Genomic DNA, 17,752 nt, shown 5'->3' with positions numbered 1-17,752 from the left:
ATGCTATAAAGTGGTCACATTAGCATAGGCTGCTAACTAGATGCTATAAAGTGGTCATGTTAGCATTAGCCGCTAACCAGATACTATAAAGTGGTAATGCATATCATTTCGTCTGCCAGGTCCTCCTCGTACTGCAGTCTAGGTTCTGGCTCTGGTTCTTCATCACTGTAGCTAGCCGAGGTATCTTGTGGCTCATAATCTTTGTGACCTAGTATAGGGAACACCGTAACACCGTTGACTCCTGGCGTAATGCTGCCATTTAGGAGGTGGCTGGCGGCACTCTCCATCTCATCGATGGTCATCTCACATGCGTCCGCAATCTCATGCTTTGTGGCAGCCACGAACTTCGGATCCTTGGCGTATCGACCCAAGCCTTCGCATATTAAGACCTGCTCACAGAGAGGACAGAGAAAAGAAAAACTGTAACTGCAAAGTCTTAGATTCTGTCTTCAATGACACAGATGACCATATTATTGCAAACTGTGGGTGTATTGTATGTTAATGAAGTGGTGCAAATAGCAATTAGCTATTTTCCTGTGAAATAGGTCACTGTGCTAAGACATCTGGGAATCACGTACTAAACTCAGTGCCTGCATTTGCAGTTTGGAGATTCCACCAGCAGATGATATTAAAGAGCTATCGATCACTTTTAATACTAGCCACGGTTATTACAAAAATCAATAATACTTACATTTTTTATAATTTAGCAGAGCCTACATCCAATTGGTCCTGATGAGCACCACATTTGCTATGCATATATAAGGAGCATGTCACTATCATAGAAATATGTCTGACATTTAACAAAGAAGGTAGTTAATGTGCAGAAGAATGTAAGACACAAATGGTCCATATTTCTATTCTTCTAATGCATTACATACAGCCTATATATACACTACCAAATGCTTATGAATGGGCTGTCTTCATTGATATCAACTTTGCTTCACAGGAAATTGAATATAAAAAACACAGATGGTGCAATATCTTGAAAAGAACCTCTGAATTAAATTGGACTTCACCAAATCCATTCATGCTTTGTGTGCAGTGTTTTGCCAACCCACTAACGCCAAAGACTTAGCTCATGCTTTAACAAAAATACAAAAATTGTACATATTGCATATCACTATGCTTAAGATGTAGCAGTCTTAAAATAAGGCCTATGATATTAAGTCTTGTTTTCAGATAAATCTAACAAAATGTAGTTTATGCTTAATATAATAAAAAACTAGAGTATTTGCCATTGGGGTGAGAAAAATAAACTTGCTTACCCTTTAATCACGTGCTTTGTCTTACCCCATAGGCAAATAATATTTAATTTCATAAGCATAAACATTAGTACATTTTGCTTACCAGATTGTGTCACACCATCAGTGCTCATGGAACGTCTCTCGTCCAATCAGATTCGAGGACCGGAACTAACTGTGGTATATACGGAACTAACTGTTGTACAGTTAGTTCCGTATATACCACAGTTAGTTCCGGATGTTATTCTGGTTGATTCGAATCTGATTGGATGAGAGACATTCCATGAAAACTGATGGTGTGACACAATCACCACTCCGACGCTTCAAGTATTTTTTTTAATTATAAATTGTATTAATTATGATGAAAACAAAGGCACAATTTATTTAGATTTTGTGTTAAAATGTGACCTGGACATGTTGTCATGAGATTCACCCCAATCCGAGGTCTCTGACTCACCGCCTCCACCAGGCTGGTTGCACTGCCTCTCTTTTGGTAGTATTGGTTTCTGTACTCAGGTGGGACCTGCAGATGAACAGGCGAGTATTTCCTTTGTTGGTATTCAGGGTCGTCTGTATACCACGAGCTCTTCCGTATGGACGAGTGACTGATGCTGACGCTGTCCCTTAGAGGGCGGTCCACGCGGATGAGTGGTGTGTAGTAGGGCGTTTGGTCTTTACTTGCAGGAGTGGGTGGAGGTGACGCCCATGATCTGTTAGATTGTGTAGGTGAAAGCCTGTGAGCCCTGCTGGAGTCTAGACCTGCTACTGCCATCACCTGGAGAAGAAGATGAACAGCAAGTGCCATTGTGTCATTGTATAAATATACTGAATGTATTATTATGCTGGCACGTGTGTACAATAATGCAATAAAATGCAAGAGCCTATACGTCCTGTGATTTTACCACAATTATATTATGTGTCTTTAATTACTATGTTCTTAATCATCTGATACACATTACTTACTATGTACATACGTGTTGTTGCATTGTACATACATTTAAAGTACCTGCATTTAATTATTGTATATCTGTAGTTACACTGTTAACTTTACCCCTATCCCTGGCTCCTCTGGATATTTCTTGTTATTCTGGTTGATTCCAGTTAATTTTATTATTGTGATTTCTTCTGAATGTTTAGGAAAGATACCTTATGTGCAAGTGCTGGTCCAAAATGTTTATTTGGAGCATATTTCATTTACCTAACCCCTATCCCTACCCCTACTTCTAAGCCTACACGTACTTCAACCTCAGTAGCAGCAAATGTGAATCTTGTATGATTTTTGTGGACAACATGCAGTTACACAAAAAATACATGGCAAACAGCAGCCACAGCAGATGACAGAAGCTGTACCTTGATTCCAACTGGTCGATTGTGCCATTCTTTGGTCAAATAGTTTTGTATATTTTGTCATTTTTATTTGCAGTTGTCACAGATACAGGTGATATTTCGGGACACCTAATTTGATATATTTGGTAATATAGATCTACAGCACCCTTAACATGAAATCAATTAATTAGGGCTCTCAATTTAACTCGATAATTCAGTGCGATTAATCATATAAACTCTAGCTGTACAGGCAACGCGCAACTGCACAGGCAATGAACCACTCTGACAAGACAAGGACTTGTTTTTGTATTCAAATACAGCTGGACAGAGTGCAACTTCAATTGCAGGGGTATTGAGACAAGTTTTTCTAAGTTTTCCATTACGATTAACTTGACACAAGACCCTAAAACATGTTGTTTATGAGGCAATGCTACCAAAGTGAGGAGCTCCAAAAGTGTCCGTCTGATGCAAGTGTACATAGACATGTCCTTAGAATAAACCTTTATATTAAGTGTGCAGTACCTCAGACAGATTGATATACAGTATACATTCAAATTATTTAATCTTTATATACTAAATTATTTTTATTTGGGGACTTTCTCTGTAAATATTGATATGTGGTAAATTTGATTTATTAATAGTCATATTATGTAAATAATTTGATTAAAATTTTGAATCAATTGACAGCCTGACAATAAATGTGTGGTAACAAGTATATTGGCCATTTTTTCAACAGTTTCAAGTTTGAATGTGACCCATTCAATCAGATTAGAGCCAGAACTATCTGTTTTATACAATATTATTTATATTAATTATTATTTTATTAATTAAACTCCATAAGCTGCAGTGTAATAACACCACATCATTTTTTAATAATGAATGTTACCTGATGTTGCATGAGATGTAACGGAAGAGCAGTACGCTGGTGAGGAAGATCATCTTGACTGCTCTGTCTGCGCAGACACTCAAAATTAAATGACGGTCTCCGATTACCTGGGGAAATATTAATTTATGCGAGTATGAAAGAGAGAGAGAGTAATATCTACGTAAAGTGTACAACTCTTGGGACAAGTTGGGCATGAAAAATGCTAATAAAAACAAAAAGGAGGGATTTGTAAATTATATTCACCCTTTTATATATTGAAAGCACTACAACTACACATTATATGATGTTTTACCTTGTGAATTTCCCTTTTTTTTTTTTTTTTATGAACAGTAAGTTCAAATCAAATTATTGTAACACACTCCAAAAAGGTTGGGACAGCTGAGAGTTTACCACTATGAAACATCACCATTTCTTCTAATAACACTTATTAAGCATTTAGACACCGAACACAAGTGTTTGTTAAGTTTAAAAAGTAAAATTTTCCTCCATTCATACATTATGCAGGTCTTCAGCTACACAATTGTATGGGGTCTTCATTGCTGTATTGTGTGCTCCATAATGCAACACACATTCTCAATTGGAGAATGTCAGGACTGCGGGCAGGCCAATCTAGCACCCACACTCTATGCTTATTCAGCCAGTATGTGGTTTGAAGTTTTCCAGGATGTCCCTGGAAAAGACGGTGCTGGATGGCAGTATATGCTGCTCCAAAATTTTTACATATCTGTCTGTGTTAATGGTGCCCTCACAGATGTGCAAGATACCCATGCCATTGGCACTGACACACCTCTGTCCCATACAGACACTGACATTTGGACCTGATGCTGATAAAAACTTGGATGGTCCTTTTTCTCTTTGGCCCAGGGAACACGACGGCTGTGTTTTTCAAAAACTATTTGAAATGTGAAGTCATCGGACGAATAAAACAGGGTTCCACTTTCCATCTAATATGAGTTCGAGCCCAGAGAAGATGGCAGCACTTCTGGACAGTGTTGATGTAGGGCTTCTGCTTTGCATATGAAAGTCTTAACTTGCATCTGTGGATGCAGCGGTGAGTGGTGTTGACTAACAAAGGTTTACTAAAGTAATCCCAAGCCCATGTTCATGATATCCATTACAGATGAATGATGGGTTTTTTTTAAGACAGGGACTTCTGAGGGATCAGAGATCACAAGTATTCAGAAGTGGTTTTTGACCTTGCCCTTTACGCACCAAGATAAGCTGCATATTCTTTGAATCGTTTAACAATATTGTGCACTGTAGAGGGTGAAATGCCCAAAATGTCTTTGGGGAACATTGTTCTAAAAGTGCTGGAGTATTTGCTGAAGCATCTGTTGGCAAATTGACAAGTCTGAAATGATCCTTGCTCTTGAAGGACTAGGCTGTTTTTGGAGGCTCATTATATACTATGACACATCTCCTGTCTCACATTGTCATGTTTTTTAACTCGTCAAATTGTTTTAGTCTTAAATTGCCCCTTTCTTTTTTTTGAAGCATTTTACAATCATCTGATTTGAAATTACTGTAAATAAAAAAACAATGAAATTCACAAGGTAAAACAAAATGTTAAGTTGTAGCGCTTTCAATAAAGCAAAGGAGGAATATAATTACAAATCACTCCTTTTTGATTTAATTAGCATTTTTCATTCTGTCCCAATTTTTTTTAGAATTGGGGTTCTTCACAAATTCCCCTGAAATGCTTAAGAAAGTTGAATCATAAAGTACAGAGCCTTTTTCCACAGAACAAACCAAATACTATTTAAGATATGGAACCCAAAGACTCGCCTTGTGGTGTTGGAGGAAGCAGTCTTCTCTTTGGTGACCTATGTGAATCATGATAAAGGGGCTGCTCGTCATCATCACGGTAACTGTCAGGATGATGGTAACCCTGTGGCGTCTCGTACTCTTGGTCACTATTGGGGTACCTGCACAAGGAAATACATGGTACCTCTACTATAATGTTTGGTCATTTAAAATTAAACTGTGAGAATGCATTTGATAGTGATGGTTTTACCTATCAACTGACAGCATGTGGTCATCTTCGTAAAACTCCTCTCCACTGTAGTACTCGCCAGAGTAGCGATCTTCATCGTACTCCTCTTCACGACATATTGTTGGTCTTCTTCTCTCACGGCCATGTGATCTGCATCACAGGGTTATTGAAAGGTTGGTTAGATTGTTGTTAAATGAGTTGACACATACCCATGCATTACCATGCAGACGAGTAGCTCCAGAGTGCAGTGATGCATTTAAACTTCATAAGTAAACAAGCACAACCTTATCAAGACAGTTAGCAGCATTGTAGCCTTGACTATCAAGCTTAAAGTCTAGAAATATATTCTCAGCTCAAAGATGTTCAATTATTCGAAAATTCCTCAGAAGTTTCCTTGTGCTGAGTTTAGATGTCTTCAACAACCACGAAGTATAGACCTAATAGTAGATGCAATAATTATTTTGATGTAGGGGCCTACAAAAACAAGGCTGTGAAGGACAAAAGTACACTCTGTGCAAAAGGCCTCGTACATGAATCACGAGCTCAGTTGCGGCACTTCCGGGTTCATTTGGCACTGAATAAAAGAACTTCTTTCAATTAGTGCTTCGCTCAAATTGAGCTGAAAATGTCCAAAAAGGGCTGTTTGTGGGGGTGAAAGATTGTTGGAGATTTGGGCTTCTTTAAATTTTCATCAGAATCAGTGGAGCAGGACAAGCTTTATGATATTTCATGAATCACCCTCATTGTTATCGAATCTGTTCTAACAAAACCCACTTTGCAGCTGCTGTAGTTTGATTTGAACTTTTCAAAAAGAAAAGGACAAACTTTGAACACATACAGCTGTTTTTAATTTCCAAAGTGCAATCGCTTTGACAGACATGAGGTAAAATATGATATAATGATGATTGTACTTTAAAAACACAATGTAAATGTCAGAACTCAAAAAGTCCTTACTGAAAAAACCCCAAAACAAAACAAAAAATTGGTTGAAATCAAACTGCCAAAACTACTTGTTCTCTACTTTCTCCACATTGTGATGTGACACTGTGGTAGATGTTTGCATCTGATCGCCTCCACAACAACACATCAACGCCTAATTTACCTTATTACTTCCATGGCCCTCCCAGTAGTGGTGAGCAATGTGATGGCAAGAGGAGAGAGCAGGCCAGTCAAGACCATAGAGCCATATCATAACAGTGGGTGTTTACTGTCAAGTCTTAAAGGAGAGGTAGCAACAAAACCAACCATTCACCACTGAAATCTGCTGCTCAAATTAACCTAGAAGCGTGGTTGCCTGTGGTGTGACATCACTGTAATTACATCTACTGTATATCATACATACTGATGTTGACTGGAATACTGATGTTGAATTTCCAGTGCTCAAAAACTAAAATTGTAAAACTAGATGTGACTTAAAGACATTGTGAGCCTCGTTCATGAAACACGAACAGTATAAATTTATGTGTAAACTGCTCGTAAAACCATTCTTATGACGTAGTCAGTACATCAACTTGTGTACACGAACGATTCGGACAGAAATGTACTTTCATTGTGTTTTATGAATGAGGCTAAAGGAACTGAGAATACCGCTACCCTTACAGCCTAGTTTTCTTTTACATCAAATTAAATATGGCATCTACTTTGAGGTCTATAGGGTAAACAGACTAGCAGCCCCATTAGCCCAACTTAATTGACATTTCTGCGGAAGTGAACTTAAAGGACAACTCTTGTTTTAGGGTTATGAAACAATCAAACAAAATACAACTGATAATAAGCAATAAACACTGTTTTTGCACATTTCTTTTGTATTAAAGAGTTATCCTTTAAAGTTAGCATATCATTTAATTAGCACCGGTTATCATCCAGCATACACATGCAGCAAGCCCCACCTCTTTCCCTTCATCACCCAATCACAACACACACCAACTCCAAGACTCATTCTAATTTGTTAATGCATTACTGGCCATACCAGCTCTTTCCAGTTTTGTAGTCAATCTCTGTGTTTATAGGGCCTTTTTCCAAACAGCAGCAAAAAGCTGAAAAATGGTGGCAAAAAGCCTGTTTCTCTATTAACAGCCATTCCAAGTAGCCATGCCTTCTGACTGCTGAAAACAATATGCTGAAACCAGCCTAAGCTGGTTGTCTGGTTTCAGATGGTCTAACAGCCTGGCCAATGGTCTCCCAGCTTGACCAGCTAAAAAAGTGTGCAAATATATATATATATATATATATATATATATATATATATATATATATATATATATATATATTTCATATACTCCTTACTTATTGTATTGTATATTGTGTATTCTATATTGTGTGTATTGTTTACTGTACATTGTATATAATTATTGTGTTGTGTAAGTATGTGTACATTTGATATGTAAATTGTGTTGTGTAAGTATGTTGTTTACTGTAATTGGTATATGTCTCGTCACTGTCATGACTGCTATGTTGCTCGGAACTGCACACAAGAATTTCACCTACTGTTGCACTTGTGTACATGGTAGTGTGACAATAAAGTGATTTGATTTGATTTGAAACCCTCTAAAACCAGTCAACTTTCCCAGTCTGTTCAGGTTGGGAGACCAACTAAAATAAGCCCACCAGTTTAAGCTGGCTATAGTTGTTGCTGTTTTTTTTTTTTTCCAGCAATGATATGAATCACAGACACTGATCGGCCACAACATTAAAACCACTGACAGATGAAGTGAATAACATTTATTATCTCGTTAATATGGCACCCATCAAGGGGTGGGATATATTAGGCAGCATGTGAATAGTCAGTTCTTGAATTTCATGTGTTGAAAGCAAGAAAAATGGGCAAGCTTAAGGATTTGAGCAACTTTGACAAGGGCCAAATTGTAATGGCTAGATAACTGGGTCAGAGCATCACCAAAACAGCAGGTCTTGTGGGGTGTTCCCAGTATGCAGTGGTAAATACCTACCAAAAGTGGTCCAAGGTAGGGCAACCGATGAAGCGACGACAGGGTCATGGCTCATTGATGCACATGGGGAGCGAAGGCTAGTCCCCTGGTCCAATCCCACAGAAGATATACTGTAGCACATATTGCTGAAAAACTTAATGCTGGCAATTGATAGAAAGGTGTCAGAACCCACAGTGCATAGCAGCTTGCTGAGTATGGGGCTGCGAAGCACCAGACCGGTCAGAGTGCCCATGCTGACCCGTCCACTGCCGAAAGCACCTTCAATGGACATGTGAGTGTCAGAATTGGACCATGGAGCAATGGAAGAAGGTGGCCTGGTCTGAAGAATCACATTTGCTTTATATCATGTGGACAGCCATGTGCATGTGTGTCATTTACCTGGGGAAGAGATGGCAGAAGAATGCACTATGGGAAGAAGGCAGGTCGGCGGATGCAGTGTGATGCTCTGGGTAATGTTCTGCTGGGAAACCTTGGGTCCTGGCATTCATATGGATGTTACTTTGACACATACCACCTGCCTAAAGATTGTTGCAGACTAAGTACACCCCTTCATGGCAACGGTATTCTCTGATGGCAGTGGCCTCTTTCAGCACGATAATGCGCCATGCCACACAGAAATAATTGTTCAAGAATGGTTTGAGGAACATGATAAAGAGTTCAAGGTGTTGAATTAGCCACCAAATTCCCCAGATCTCAATCTGACTGAGCATCAATGGATGATGCTTCAACTGGTCAGAGCTGTTTTGGTGGCACGAGTACGACCTATATGATATTAGGCAGGTTGTTTTAATGTTGTGGCTGATCAGTGTATATTTTATTATATATCATTCATTGATAATTTTTTCTAGAGGACTCCTAAAAGTACGAAATTAACTTTTTATACTATTTGGGTAAAAATTGGCACAAGGTACAAGGTGCATCATTTGGAACAGGAGCAAGGTAGAAAGACAAAGCATTCATCCAGCCATTCAACAATGCTTTTACTAACTGACCACAGTTCTGCTTTTCATTCACCATCTGTTGTTCTACAAGCAATAATACCTGCTATGTGGGCATATAATGCCTAATATAACATACCTAATATATGTCTCATAGTAGCGCCTTCTGTTCCAGAAAGCAGAGAAATGGTTAAGAGAAAGCATATTGGTTAGGAAAGAAAGAGAAAAAGGTGGCAAAAGCAAGGGGAAAAGGGAAAGAATCTGGATGGACACATATATGATACAGTATATACATGATATATTTAGCATTTTTATATGTGAGGCTGTTTTCACACTTAGTTCGATTTCTTGGTCTGAACCAGAGTTTGATTTTTTTCCTTTGGTCAAACAGAGTTCCGATTCCACATACACATTTAGCATAATCTTAATCAACTTTTGCTCAAATAATCTTAGACCAGGCCTCACTTAAGTCAAAAATATATATGTTTCTTTTAAAATTATTTTTTAAAACCATTCCCCAAAAATGGCCTCATGAACATGTGAGGACTCCAAACATGAAGCACTGCTGTATCTTGTCAATGCTTTGGTTTATTAAAACGAATCTCAATATTTGATATCTTATTTTTTTTTTAAATATTATTAAAAATTATTAATTGGATTTTTGATATTCCAAACTGTATTCCTGTAACACGTTAACAAACCTGACAGTGAAGCTGCCAAACAGGAAGTGAAGCTGTATTATTTCCACAAATTAGGCTGGATTGCTTTTATAATAACTGTGAACCATACAGAAGAGCACATTAACTTTACCCCATGATCCGGTATGGTCCTTGGTGTGCAGTTTTGAAAACAGCTCACACACCGTAAAGTGAACTCTTGACATCAAACAAACTTGGGTCCACACCAAAAGCTCTAGAGTTAAAACACCCTAAAAAGAACATAACAATAGAGGCAGGGTACCACTATGGGAACATAATGGACCAACGTAGATGAGAAGAGGACTGTGGGTTTTTGAGAGGGTATGTGGATAACTATTAAAAAAGGAAAAGGATTTAGATTCTAATGGTTTCATGTCTAAAGCTGATGATGATACAGAATGAGTTAATGAATCAAAGAATGGAGAATTCAAGTCACTTAGTTGATCAATAAAGAAATCAAGTTCTAAGAAAACATCCCTCCTAAAGCAATATTCCAACCAATCTGAGGGATCTAAATATTATCTTAAGTAGTGATATTGGAGATAGTCACAAGACCATACTCTGCTGCCATGTCACTAATTGTCAATCTGTTGAATACAAACATAATTGAAATATCAGTGAAAGTTGGAAAGGTTGGATGAACTAAATCAACCAGTCACCTTTGCCCGTGTGGGGTCCTGGACTTGTCGTATTCTCCGTAGTATGATCCTGGGTAGCCATTAGGAGGCATATGCTTGTAGTATCGATTGTGTCCTCCGTTGGGTAAACTGGACATGTTGGCATTGTTGAGGTTGATGTTGGTAGACTTTGGCGACTTGTAGGAATTGTGATGATGGTGGTGATGATGGTGGTGGTGGCGATGGTGGTTTTGCTGCGCCATGGCTTTGGCACGGCCCAGACGCCCCATGGGTTGTTCCATGTGGGCGTAATGTGGAGGAGGCTGCACTTGTAGGGGGCGCTGTGTCGCATTTGTCTGGTGGCCAGAGCTTCTTCTCGGGTCTCCATTTATGTGGTTGGTGTGGTTGCCAAAGAGTCCACCATTTCGCTGTGAACAAATACTTGTGATAATAAGGCCGAAGAACTCTACTGCCTAGCATAACCAATGATCGTTTATCCAACAAACTATTTGATTTTGGTTTTTTAATGATCTTATGGGGAAAAGAAGTTGTAAAGTAGGTAAATGTTATATGGTGTAAGTGAATTTAAAGTAATAGTTCACCAAAAGTTTTTCTGTCACTGTATGCAGGTCTTAAATCAGTTGAGTAATTTACCCTATAAATTTCTTCATCCTCTTCTGGTAAAAAGTCTACTAGCTCGTCATCCTGCAGATCACATGATATTGCACGGCGAATTTCTGGCCCAATGTCATGCAGTGTACGGAGGCCAGCCTGTAACCATGATGACAAGATAACTAAGGACCTGCTCTGTGATGGAACCCTTTTGAACAGCATTGGCATGTTGAAAATGAAGACTCAATAACATGCCACAAGGGGTCAGGTTGCTACCAGACACACTGACACAAACAGGCTTTGATGAGACATTACCAGACAGGACAAATTTATGAAAGATGAAAACAATCAGACAAAGCTTAAAGTAGACAAAGAGTAAAAACACACAAAAGCTCTTCCATACACTTGAATAATTTAAGTGTACATTTGATCTAATTCTTGAACTATCCACTTAAACTAAGACGCTATTTATACTCCTAGTGTGACTTAGAAGCAACGTTAGCCACAGAGGGTGTGTACATTTACTGCAAGAAATACCGGCAACAAACTTCTGTTGAACTATAAGCTAAACTCTGAAAACATAAGAACAAAGACAGTGTTTGTAGTGAAGTCAAACACACTAATGGTGTTTGATTTATGAGGATGCAGATGAACAAAACAATAATACATGAGTTATAAGTTTTATGTGATGGAAAACAATCACAACATTTTAAACACATCTAAAATAGACATATTCAAGCTAAAACAACATTTGAGCTTTCATAAAGATACAGAGAGACACAGTTGAGGTACAGGAGGTATCATGCAAAGGTACATTTTTTCAATACATTTAATTCTTCAATGTTCAAATGAGTCTAAATCTGAAGGGGCGTTCACACAAACAGCGAATTGCAGGAAACAAGTGACCAGAAGTCATTCATTTTCAATCAGTGTTAACGATTTTAGCCAATATGACAGTGACCGTTAATGATGCAACAAAGTTGAGAAGCATTTATGCAAATGGTCCACAACACAATGTGGTGTAACTCATGCAATTTACCCATCCCAATTTACCCATCTAACGCGCTAAAAAAAGTTACGCAAATAATAAGGATGAGTCCTGAGAAATGAAAGCTTGCAGTACCACCTGTTTACTCCAGAGGGCAGTAAGTGAAATTTCAGCTGTATGAGCAATCCGAAAGCTGTAAAGTGTATTGAAATATGTAAACAATTTAAAAATAACTATGTATAATTATATATTGATATAAATATGTATAATCATTATATATTGAATTATTGTGATAAAAGGGGCTTTCTCAGCAAATATTTGTATATGCGATTAATTAATCGGGACACCATGTAATTAATTCGATGAAAATGTTTTATCGATTGACAGCCCTAGTTCACAAACATCTCTTTTACATTCAATTAATTTTACCTTTACTCATTCTACTTTCATTTGGCGGTAATAACGCAATCTAAATTGCACCAGGCAATTTTTGTGAATGATGCGCAATGTACAATGAGCCTAATTTACATAGAACGGAGCCGCGTTTGTGCTGAAAGAAATGGCAAAGACTCAATTTAAATCCTCAAGATGCAGCACAATTTCAGTGATGATTGCACCTGCTTAAATAGATTGTGAGTGGTTAGTGAATAAGATGCAGGTTTTTGTGCTGAAATACCACACACAAAATCGTTTAGTGAATCTGCCCCTATGTTGGATTCACCTGCTAATACAGTTCCCTACTTTAGTCGATTAGGAAGACCTACTGGCAAATATTCTTGCATATCCAGACTATTGACTAATGGCAAAAAGCCTGGTCCAGTTTGGAGCTTATTCTGGCAAAGATCCACCCACTCAGAAAGAGATTGTTTTATCGACATGTGAAGTGCTTTTGTTTATATGTGTCTCGGAGCAGGTTTATCTAAAAAATTCAGTGTTCAGTATTGACAACACAGAACATTAGCAACAAATTAACGTAACTCAGAAGAAATTATTTAAAGTATTCTTTGGTTTTCCATGTGCTTCGTCCAATGCACAGTGTGTGTAATGTACATTTTGTCATCAGCACTATCTGCGTGGACTAGTAACACATGCAGCCCAGTTTTTGTAGCCTTGCGTTCCTGACGGTCAGTGAATGGGGCAGTCCATGTACCACCTTTTTTGCGTGCCGTTCCATCTCGCACATGCTAGAGTGCTCAGCCTTTCAAAGTACTGTATACTCTTTTGATTGCGACACATGCTCACTACAACAGCTTTGTGATACTCTTTTAGCACAGTTAATGGCAGGCGCATGCGCCAATGACGCTGACTGTCTGCGTGTCAAGAAATACTAGCCTGCACACGTACAGTCCGTGCACACTGTACTGATGACAACATTTCCATCATGTGCACTATGTGTTAGACATACCAGCATGTGAAAAACTGAAGTATACTTTGGCCTTAACCAACTGTACAGTGACTTGTTAAACTCCTGCAATTTAACCACCATGAGTGTGAACACACATCGTGTCATAATCTTGCTGAAAAAAAGCCAATTTAAACTAGCCTAAACTGGTTTGCTAATCTTAGCTGGTTTAAACTGGTCTCCCAATCAGATCACCTGACAAGAACCCAAAACCTCTCTAAACCAGCAAACCAGGCCAGCCTAACCAGGCTGTTTGACCAGCCAAAACCATCACACCAGCTGAGACTGGAAAAATCAATGCATATACATAGAATGCATACAAATTTAGCAAATACTAAATTGAGAACTGTATTTTGCCTTAGACAAAGAACAAATATCTAATAAATACATTTCAAAGGTCCATTCACAATATTCTATGGCTTAAAAGCAAACACAGAGTCTCTGCTTACCTGCAGTGCAATGGCTGTGTTGTTCTGTGCTGGATGCACGCCCACAAGGCCTTCCTCTTTGCGTTTCTTGAATTTCCTAAAGTAGTCCTGTATCAGGAAAGTGGCATAGAACTTCCCCACCGTTACCTCATCATCTGAGTGAACAGACCACACACACGGCTTCTGTGTCAGCAGGCAGCTTCCAATGTACACAAATACACCTCTGCGGTGTCGTACGTTGAGACAGAATTCGACACTGATTGATATTTCCAACATTATACTTACTAACTACTCATTTAAAAACACCTACAATTTCCCTTGGAATTATCTGGATTCCTACACAACTGGCTCCTAAAATGTAATCTAAGTCATAATAATAAGGACAGACAGAATTATATAACAAACAACATAGTGGTAGATCACATGTAGACAACCACATGCTTAACAACTTGGAATTAATTGGTTTCTTAAAGATTGCAAGCAGTTCCATGTTAGTTTACTCTCTGTATAATGAATCGTAGTTGTGATAAGGTTCTGATCTAATAAGGTGAAATATTTTTAATAGCCCTGAATGTTTTAGCATTATGTATCCAAAGGTTTTTGTTTTCTATATGTTACAGGATAAATGTACACCTTTATAAAGCTGGCGTTTAATGTAAACTTAGTTTGCACATGGTACTTTAAAACATTGTGTTTGTTAAATAAGGCTACCTTCATTTATTAATTTTTTAAACCGAGACCAGGTCACATATTACAAACCACTCATGCGGAAATATACTATAGATAATTACAATTAGCACTTAATAGTTCACATAATTTTACTCTAGACTGTATTATAAAAGTCAAAATAAGCAAATCTAAGGCAAGTTAACAAGTTTAGGAAAACAATTGCACTGGACTAATTCTAGTCAACAACACGCTAGCATTAGCATATTAGCATTGCAACAGCAAGAGGGTATATGATATCTTTTCCAAAGGTTTTCCAAAGAACTGTTCAAGCTAAGCTGACTAAGCTAAAATCTAATCTTATATGCATTTATGTTCTACTGGGAACATGCAAGCACGTCAGCATGTATTTGCACATTAGCATTTCATGTCAGTTGGTGCATTTGTGCATGTGTAATATCCTGTATGCTTAGCTCAAGTTTTTGCATGTGCATGTTTGATCATCTGTAAATGTTTCATCTACATGGCTTTATGCATGTGAGTGTTTATATGTATATGTTTGTGAGAATCATTCTGAAGCAGGGGTCTGTGTCACTTTTTAAACAAGCATTTGGGGACAGATCAGAAAGAAGAGGCAACATTAGTTCCATGCCACCACCCTAAAACAGAATTGCTTCAGAATATTCTGAAGATTTGAACTTGTTACATGAACAGAAAGACAGTTAATGAGGAACAGAAGCTGTGGAAAAGCTCAAGCAGATAAAGAGAGATCGACAGAGGAGGAAAAATAGAGAAACATAGAGTGATATGTTTTTAAAAGTACAAAGCATGCCTGTGTTGCCATGCAAGCCCAAAGACCAACACATGCACACACACACACACACACACACACACACACACACACGTTGTGTTTCCATGTTTTATGGGGACTTTCCATAGACATAACTGTTTTTATACTGTACAAACTTTATATTCTATCCCCTAAACCTAACCCTACCCCTAAACCTAACCCTCACAGAAAACTTTCTGCATTTTTACATTTTCAAAAAACATAATTTAGTATGATTTATAAGCTGTTTTCCTCATGGGGACCAACAAAATGTCCCCACAAGGTCAAAAATTTCGGGTTTTACTATCCTTATGGGGACATTTGGTCCCCACAAAGTGATAAATACACGCTCACACACACACACACACACACACACACACACACACACACACACACACACACACACTTCAAATCATCAAACCACATTCATACACGCACACAGTAACACACATGGTAACAGACATCATCAAGGTTCCTGTGTGGATGCCGTGAGAGTACCGAAAAGGAGAGGAAAGCATTCACGATCACGACACATACGGAACAGAACATACATTGCAGAGACCCGACTAGGATAAACTAAGAGTAGAAACAGCAGGAGAGAACAAATGCAACAGCTGGTGTGTGAGTGCTCACGTGTGTATGAATGTCACATTAACTTTTGTCAAGAGTGCATGTGTGCATACTTACATGTGAAAAATACATTGTGTGCTTTTTAAACAGTGGGATCCAAAAGTATTTTATTTATAAAGGTTTATTTCTAAACTTTTTTTTTTTCATTACAAAATACATTATCGGCTTAACAATTTCAATTTGAGTGAAAAGATTAAAGAAAAAAATTAACATGAATGTATTTGTTATGTCATGTGTGTTTCAATGGAAGCAAGGAAATATGATAAACAGTTAACATATGTTTACATCCAAGTTGTGAATTTACTTTATGCCAAAAATCGGAATATCTCAAAAACAATTAGCGAATAAAGAGACATTTCTAACCCTTGTGTATAAGATAGCAAAATTTTCAATTATGGGGGAATTGCTACAAAATAGATATTTAAATGGAAGTTGAAGCCATTGTAGCCCTTTCATTAAATGTAATAAATGACTTGCAGTTTAGAGCGTGCAGACATAACACTCTGTTAAAATAATGTTTTGCTTGTGTTCAACAGCAGATGTGTTTGAGCAAAAGCGTGTAAAACAGTTCAGGGAGGAAATAGTAGCCAATCATTTTGATCATAGACTTTGGCATTTCAGAATAACTATAGCAACATCTGAGAATCCTATACAATGATACTGATAATATTCTCTGAGCGAATTATGTATTCACATGGCTCGTTGAGGCGAAGTCACAAGAATTTTTATGCACATCTATATTTCTATAATAAATACATAGGAATATATTCAGTGAATGTGTTAAGCACATGTCTTTTTAATAAACAAAAATATTTCCACCTGAAAGCAAGAGTTTTTTTCCATCCAGCATTTTTCATGTGACATCCCAAATTACGCATACAAATCTATGGATGGTATCCCAGCTATAGTCAATGTAACAAATGTATTTATTCAATGAATTATCTTGAAAGGGTGCAGAATATTTAATATTTCTTCTTCATTTTATGTCATAATTTTTTTTTTCTTTTTTTACTTTTTAAAATCCTATATATTTCCAGGTTTACATTAAACTTTGAACCCTAGATTTTCTAAGTAGTCTCAGACTTTTGGACCCCACTCTAAGTGTACTGATTTTTATTCTATATCTAAGGAGATAATTTGTTTTAAGACAAGTTAGCTCTTTTGGATTTGTGTACGCACTATGCATTTTAACCACTTAGTTCTTACGCGTATTTATGTGTGTATCTGCGCTCTTTTGTAAATGCGTATTTCCACTAGCAGGCACAATTTCTGAGATTGATATGACTGACCACCAGCAGGGGGCACTACTTGATCCAGAAGTTTCATGCTCGTCCTTTTCCAGATCTTCTTAATAACAGCTCGGAGCTCTTCATTTGCCTGTTCTAGGTTACCTGTGTCAAAACACAACATTAAAACATCAAATAGTTAATAGGTACTAAACAACAGTCAAATAAGCAAAATATGTTAGATATTCATATCTAGGAAATTAATTATAGACATCAACAATTCAATTATCACAGAGGACAATAAATTGGCTGATATTCAGAATT

General features: G+C 37.7%; 1 protein-coding gene across 1 annotated transcript in view; it reads right to left on the bottom strand.

Moving 5' to 3' along the window:
* The window catches only part of LOC127632754 (voltage-dependent L-type calcium channel subunit alpha-1D-like), a 179,249-nt gene that overhangs the window by 2,004 nt on the left and 159,493 nt on the right, over nucleotides 1-17,752 (bottom strand). Inside the window, exons 38-47 of the mRNA XM_052111512.1 lie at nucleotides 17,492-17,593; nucleotides 14,099-14,232; nucleotides 11,302-11,418; nucleotides 10,690-11,075; nucleotides 9,472-9,498; nucleotides 5,468-5,596; nucleotides 5,239-5,378; nucleotides 3,454-3,560; nucleotides 1,699-2,016; nucleotides 1-389 (exon numbers count right to left, since the gene is read on the bottom strand). The exon at nucleotides 1-389 is cut by the window's left edge and continues 2,004 nt beyond it. Coding sequence (XP_051967472.1) covers nucleotides 84-389; nucleotides 1,699-2,016; nucleotides 3,454-3,560; nucleotides 5,239-5,378; nucleotides 5,468-5,596; nucleotides 9,472-9,498; nucleotides 10,690-11,075; nucleotides 11,302-11,418; nucleotides 14,099-14,232; nucleotides 17,492-17,593 — 1,766 coding nt within the window. The 3' untranslated portion in view covers nucleotides 1-83. The remainder of the gene's footprint in view (nucleotides 390-1,698; nucleotides 2,017-3,453; nucleotides 3,561-5,238; nucleotides 5,379-5,467; nucleotides 5,597-9,471; nucleotides 9,499-10,689; nucleotides 11,076-11,301; nucleotides 11,419-14,098; nucleotides 14,233-17,491; nucleotides 17,594-17,752) is intronic.

Source organism: Xyrauchen texanus, chromosome 39 (genome assembly GCF_025860055.1).
Source record: "Xyrauchen texanus isolate HMW12.3.18 chromosome 39, RBS_HiC_50CHRs, whole genome shotgun sequence".
NCBI lineage: Eukaryota > Metazoa > Chordata > Actinopteri > Cypriniformes > Catostomidae > Xyrauchen > Xyrauchen texanus.
The sequence above is the reverse complement of the archived record's forward strand: the minus strand, read 5'-3'. Positions and strand labels throughout refer to the sequence as shown.